Source organism: Acyrthosiphon pisum, chromosome A1 (genome assembly GCF_005508785.2).
Source record: "Acyrthosiphon pisum isolate AL4f chromosome A1, pea_aphid_22Mar2018_4r6ur, whole genome shotgun sequence".
NCBI classification, from domain to species: Eukaryota; Metazoa; Arthropoda; class Insecta; order Hemiptera; family Aphididae; genus Acyrthosiphon; species Acyrthosiphon pisum.
In genome coordinates, this window is record NC_042494.1 from 92,708,573 (window position 1) to 92,716,155 (window position 7,583).

Sequence of the window (7,583 nt, forward strand, 5' to 3'; positions counted from 1 at the left end):
GGCTGGCAGGCGGGCGGGTCACGGGGGTCACCGGCCAGTTTTCGTTGCGCGGACTATAGGTATTATTATTAAAATCTGTAATTTATATAACATAAGATAACATTTTACTTGAAAACATGTGCAATAATAGATTATAATTATAATTAAGATGTAAATATGATCATTGATTAAGTATTAAGTAAAAAATCCTATTATTTATTGTCAAAATGTGTGGTTTATTTATTAATGCTTATTTTTAAGAATCTTATTTATAAACCAAAGATTAAAATTGTAATTGTATTAAGCAATTTTAATAATCATGAAGTTAATTTTTTTAAATAAATATTCGCAACTTGGAAAATTAAATATGATATACATTTTTTATTTGATGAGTATTAATGTTAAAAATATATCATTTTTGTCATTTTTGCTATCAAGAATATATTATATTGAAATATGCATAACATAGGCCTAACACTAATACAGTGCAAAACAATAGTTCTGGCAGCTAATGGTGGCTACGCTTAACATGTTGTTCTCCACGTTTCTACACACACAAAAATACAAACCATAGAACGTATTTCTACAGATACATTAATTAATTTTGAATAGTAGATATTGCTATATTTATGCTATTCATAGAAACGAGTAACAGTTTGAGTAAATTACTTTTCTCTGATGGACAATTTATTAAACCTCATCAATAATTTATGTTAGAACTACCCATAGTATAAGAAATAAGAAGTACGCTCAACACAAACCATGCTTTCATCTTAATTCTCACATGTGTATTGCTTTGTGTTTTTGTGCATACTGCATTGCATAAAATTAAATATACCATATGTCCGCGAAAACTGTGTACACTCCAAAATTCAATTACCTACATTTCTCGGTACCCAATACATATTTAATAATTCTCTCTGCTGGGGTATATGTGCAAATAGAACAATTATTTTGGGGGGACTAAAGCCCCTCCTATAATATTTTTTAAAAGTTATATATGCTCAGTACTAATTACAGACTTTTAAACTGGTTGGACTTGACAGAAATGTTGGGAGACTAAGTCCCCCCCGAACCCCCACCTATTTGCGCCAATGTGCAGAAGATTGATGATCCAATAGTCTAGTATCATGTCTCATAAACAGAATTAAAAAATATATGGGGTGCTGAGTAATATGGGTAATTTAATAATACAGTGTACCCGGTTTTTGTGGACACACGATATACTTATCATATATTCAATCATCTTGTCTTTATTGTTGGTTGCATATATATACTGTACAATATCATTTAAAAAAATATGTGCAGTTTCATCATTAAACATACTTATTATTCTTTATACTACGGTCAATGAATCTATCTATACTCGGGCCACCGAGAGACCGCTACTGGGCAACGACCAAAACTCGTCTGATCTCGCGCATTCACACCACTAAATCTGCCCGTACGCTGACCGCCGCCACCGCCGCAACTGTCGGTGACCACCAACTAGATGGTAGAGTGGGAGAAATTTGAGTACGAGAACGCGGAGCTGTCATTTGGATGCGCCAACGAGTAGCGCTCTCTCGGTGGCCCGAGATAATTAGACATTAGTATTTTCTATCCATTGAGTATAAGTATAGTATATGAAGAATATTCTTTACATAGAGTATGCAATATTATTTATTTATATTTATACAATACTTATACAGTTATACCCCTATACTTAATTCATACAATATCTAATATTTACTAATGATAATGCAAGGCTGGCTTGTACTTACATCTCTATAATGTTTCAATCTGTTAAGTAAAATGTCTCCTTTTAATGAATATTCATTTAAACGTTGTGCTTGACTAATATTCTAAAAAATAAGAATACATATTATCTAGTTAATTATATTAGGTAGGCATATAAGAACATAAAGTTTATAAATATAAACATTTTTTTTAATACGAATTAGAGATTGACAAGATGCTATAACATTAATAGATTAAAATTATATTGTTTTTATTTATTTATAGTATTCCAGCCATATATTTTCAATTCAAGATAAAAATGTATAGGCAATATATTTATTTATTATGAATAATTATTGTATATTATATCGGTATATGTATTAATTTATACAACATTTAAAACATTTATTAAGTATAAACGCAATCAGGATGATGTATCTATAACCAACCAGTTATTTTTTTAAATTATTTATTAATAATATAACATGCTCAATCCTTAGTAAGTAGTCAACAGATTTGATATTTTTACGTGGTATATTTGATATCAGATTAGATACAACTGATTTGTGAATTCATGTTAATTTAATTTTACATATTTTAAAATAAGGCATAAGCACACATATTTTTTAAAATATTTGGGGAATTTTGATACGTTTTGAATAGTTGGATAAATCCAATCATCTGAGTGTTTGTATCTGTCAATGATTCGAAGATGGGTGACCACCCAGAATTTTTAGCTACAAATCCTTGCCACACATACAAACGTGTTTCAAGTATCAACCAACCGTTCCTCCCCCCCAACAGACAAAAAACAGCTAATAGCCATAGTTTACGGGCTGAAGATAAAAAATATAAAATATATATTCAGTTATATATTTTGATTTTTTTTTTTTTATACATAAGTAATTTATTACTTCAATAGAAATAAGTACATATTATATTGGTTTATTTGTTAGGTACATTAAAATAATTTTTCCTCTACTAATAATTAATATTAATACAAATTATTTTATGTTTGTATTGAATTACTCATCTTTTATTTTAAACTACTATTTGGATTTTCTTTTTTTAATGAAATTAAAATTTAACAACTTTTAATTATTATCTAATATTTTATTTACAAAATATTATACATGAATGTTATAATTTCAAAACTGAAATAAATGAATGTTCATAATCCTTACATATTTTTCCAAATGATGAACATCATGATGTCTGTGATTTTCAACAGCACACACTGGGCACAATTCTGTTTCACACGTTATACAAATAAAATCATTTATTTTCAAATGAAGATCACACTTGGATGCTTGAAGTAATTCAAGGTGTGAAATATCAAGTTTGTTTAAATCATGTTGTGACATTATATGATTTTCCATATGAATCTAAATAATTGATGAAAATAATATTAATGTATATAATTCAAGTTCAAGTTGGAAATAATTACCTCTTGAGAACAATCTGCACAATACGCCTCATCACATTGTTCACAAAAGATAGCTGCATATTTTTGACAATTTTGACAATTTTGACAATTTTCTAAAATGATTATCATAAAATAAAAAAATGTATTTTAGTAAAATTTGTATTAATATTTAATAATAACTAACCTTTAGTTTTGATTGAAGACTTTGAAGGAAATGTTGTCATCCTAATATTAGAAATATCTTGATATATTTTACGCTGTCTTTTGTATGTTGAATACCATACTTTACCAACTATAAAGTAGTGTATTGGTATGTTTGATATTTCATCATCACATTTAATCCTGTAAATTACAATAGATAGTGTAGAAATTTAAAAATAAATAAATTGGAACTAATTGTTTAATAAATTGACATTTAGTGAAATAAAAATGTTTCATACATGCAATCAGCTTGACAAACTTTACAAATAACTTGTTTATTCTTCTTGTACAAGTACTTAATACAATGTCTACACATATCATGTCCACAAACTAACAACATTGGATTCTTGGGTCCATATACATCTATAATAAATGACAAATAAATAGTTATTATATTTTATAAATTTTGTATAACTACAACTAATATATTTTTCTAAACAAGAAAAAACGAATATATAACATTAACATTATACAATTTGGGCTGGACAAGATAGAAATATTTAAGATGATGTTAGCGCACCGTATGTATTCTCTCGCTGACCCACGCGCAGTTAAGCAAATTTATGTTTAGCAGAATCAACCCAGTGTTGTTACGTTTATTACAAGAGTGAATTCAACTATAATTAAAACTTTAAGCTAATAACATTACATGTATCCTTAAGTTGGTTCTTTACGATACTTTACTTTTTATGCAATTTATAAGCATTTTTAAATTGCAATAATTTACATTCATAACTTACATAAAAATTTAAATATCATAAAATAGCCAACGTAGGAACACAGGTAATGTTCTTAACTCAAAGTTTTGATGTAGGTGAAGTTACTCTAACATTAAATGTAATAATACAGGATTGGTTCTGCTGAACGTAAATTTGCATAAATGTCATAATAACAGCATAAATAGACAATAGTGTAGCGGTAAAAAGGTTAAGTAAATCTCAATTTGGATCATACTATTGTTCTAAAATTGTCTGAATGTGCTTTGCCAATATTGCTATCATAAATCATAATAGATAATAAATAATAAATAATAAATCATCAAAGGCACTTAATTTATAACTTAAAAAAATTAAGAACACTTTTTTTGTTACAACTGTATTGGTACAATCATCAAATTTTAAATGAAGGAGTATGAAGGAGCCTCATGAAAATATATTGAAAAGGTGATAACAAAGTGAGGTGCTAGGATAGAAATAGTTAATATAAAATATATTTTGTCGAATTAATAATATACAACTTTTATTGTAAACTACTTTACAAGACTCTTTCAATAAGTACTGTTTGTGTACATAAACCATAACTCAACTACTATCTAATGAGAAATAACTGATAAGTAATCAGTGGCATCATTTAGGGGGAGTCAAGGTGGGCATTTGCCCTTGTCTGATCTTAAAAGCAGTCCGATGGGCCGGCACCGGGTTCTTTTCATTTAACCATTATGATATTTTATTAGCGCAAAAACATGCCTATTTTTATGTTTTGAGAAAGTATTATATTGTGTACTAGTAGATTATTGTCACAATGATAAATCGGTAATTACTAATTAATAGTTGAATAGTTATAAAATAAATATATAATAAAATATAGAACTCGCGTCGTATGCTATCTACCTGTACTTTGATCGCGTTATATGTTATCTACCTTTCGGGTGATATCTACTTTGTACGGAGACCACGATTAAAGATATTTAATCGTAGCGGAGACTAATATTTCAGGTATAACTGTATAATTATAAACATCAATAATACACACTAGTACACTGCACTCTACAGCCTATACTTTACAGTTTACACATATCATAGTATAATTATTTTTTGTTAAATCAAAATGGAACATTTTATTGACTTTTATAGACATGTTATTTACAATGACAAATCTTGCACTAATTTTTAAAACAACGTGGTGTTTTGCCCACTGCTAAAGTATGCCAAAAAGTTAATTCAAATAATGAAGTATGTGGAGGGGCCCTTAAGGAGTATATGAAGAACACTCGCAAACGTGATGGAGAAGGTAAAGTTATTAAAGAAAAGTGTTTACGTTGTCAGAAGAAAGGATGCCAAACATTTCAGTCTATCAGAAAACAGAATAAATTCTTTACTTATGTCGACGTAAACGGTAAAAACAACAGTGGTCTAACTTTGGGTCACATAGTGGAGTTAGTTTGGTATTGGTGTAATGAAGTGAACGTAACAAATACTGCAAAATGGACCGGCAGAGCAAGACATACTGTATTACTGTTACAGATTGGTTTAATTTATGCCGAGACGTTTGCGTTGATCAATTTGAACGCCGTTCAAAAATGGGAGGAACCGGTGTAATAGTCCAAATTGATGAGTCGTTATTCCAAGGGAAACGTTTAAGTATCACCGAAGACGTCTGTGTGTAGGCGATCGTACGCCTGCTACCGTAATAACTCGTACTTTACCCGTCTCATCTGATGTTGAATCTGATAGTTCTGATGACTCTGAACCTGTTTACAAAAATTATGGGTCACGAGTACAGGGTCCATGGAAAAAAGTTCTTTAATGTAATAATGCCCAGATACCCAGACGACACCTAAAATCTATACATTGCGGGGTGGAAAATTGTAGATAACATACAACGCCAACACACAATTTATTGTGGTAGATACATTTTTCAAGTAGATAGCATACGACGCGAGTTCCTAAAATATTTATATTTAGACACATGTGCGGACGAGCATGAAAATTGGTATGTATCTACCTATATGTCATATTATGTGTATGTGTGTAATTTTTGAAGGAAAAGGAACATAATATTAATATGTGGTTGCAGGCGAAGTGACCGGGTTTTTTTTAAGTTAGCCATTTGGGCTGGTCAAAACTTTTGCTCCCCTCTATTAAAAACTTAAATGACACCTCTGTAAGTAATAACTAATAATTAGGTATATAATAATTTTTTCTATAATTATCCCTACTTTCAATTAAAGCACACAAATTATAATATTATAATTACCTCCAATTTGATAATTAGTTTTGCAGTGGGAACAGCAAAGCATCTTATTAGTACGATTCATGATGTTAGGTGAATATTATAGCCTGAAAAAAAAAATGTATGAGACTGTAACTGAAATTTGTTTTAATCTTCAACATTACCAATTACGATAGATAAGTCATAAAACAACGATCATGAAATTACATTATTTAACTTGAAGAGCTAAAATGTCATAATGTTACTCACAACTATTAACCGTACAAATATGAAACCGTTCAAAGTTTCAAACTTCAAAGTAAACGAAAGATAGATGAACCATTATACCTTAGTGATAACAAACTACAACCTGTCCATAAGCAATAATTTATAATACATTGCAAATAGTATAAAAATAGAACGATTTCGGCTAAACTCTGTTTATAGTACTGTTGATAACATAGACCTATTAACTAGTTAGTTAATAGGTCTATGGTTGATAATACAACAACCGCACAACGACAACGCACAATATGACGGCGACAATCAATTTTATACACAACCCTGAACAATAACAATAACTCTTAAGTCAATCTGATTATCTGAATTCTGAAAAGCGTTTGCCATGTGCGGGCGAAGAAGTTCGCCGGCAATGTATTGTTATCTCGAATATAACGCTCTGCGATAGGGCAAATCCACAGATATGTATAATAACTGTAACTATAATAATATGTTATTATACATATCTGTGGGCAAATCTGAATTTCCAAAGACAAAATTAAATCGGGTGATAACAGTTAAAATTTTAAACATTGTTGTAGTTACAGAGACCGTAGTCACGAGTATATTAATATAATATTTACGTCATATAGACACGTCATGACAGACGATAAGACTATTATCTTCTGAGCAAGATGTATATTAGATCTTAACCTAACAAAATCGTCACTTGCGGGAATGAGAGACCCGGAGTAAGCCTTTCTCTCTTCCACATTAGAAACCGCAATCACTTGCATTGTATCATAGAACAATATCGTGGACGAATAATAAATTATTAATATGTCTATACTCCGGCCCACGAGAGACCATACGTAAAAACGCGTCCGTCACTGCGCATCGGCACGTTGCCGAATAGTGGGAATGGCATCATGGTGGGAGAAAACAGACGTCACGTATTACTATATGAATGCGCGGTTTACGTATGGACTCTCGTGGGCCGGAGTATATGAACAAAATAATATTATCATAGAACAATAATATGTTATGTTGTATGCATTAACACGGCCTATCCATTCTCACGCAGAATCATAGATAATAATATTACGTA

The 7,583-nt window shown here is 30.2% G+C and overlaps 1 protein-coding gene across 3 annotated transcripts in view; it reads right to left on the reverse strand.

Moving 5' to 3' along the window:
- The window catches only part of LOC100168934 (tripartite motif-containing protein 29), a 39,296-nt gene extending 32,253 nt beyond the window's left edge, over positions 1-7,043 (reverse strand). Inside the window, exons 1-7 of one of the 3 annotated variants that reach the window (XM_029487804.1) lie at positions 6,527-7,043; positions 6,302-6,384; positions 3,565-3,688; positions 3,309-3,466; positions 3,146-3,237; positions 2,883-3,083; positions 1,743-1,823 (exon numbers count right to left, since the gene is read on the reverse strand). In XM_029487804.1, coding sequence (XP_029343664.1) covers positions 1,743-1,823; positions 2,883-3,083; positions 3,146-3,237; positions 3,309-3,466; positions 3,565-3,688; positions 6,302-6,362 — 717 coding nt within the window. In that variant the 5' untranslated portion in view covers positions 6,363-6,384; positions 6,527-7,043. Of the gene's footprint in view, positions 1-1,742; positions 1,824-2,882; positions 3,084-3,145; positions 3,238-3,308; positions 3,467-3,564; positions 3,689-5,552; positions 5,796-6,301; positions 6,385-6,441 lie in introns of those variants that run through there. The other 2 variants (XM_029487803.1, XM_029487805.1) reach the window with 2 other exon arrangements.
- Positions 7,044-7,583: the final 540 nt, after the last annotated feature.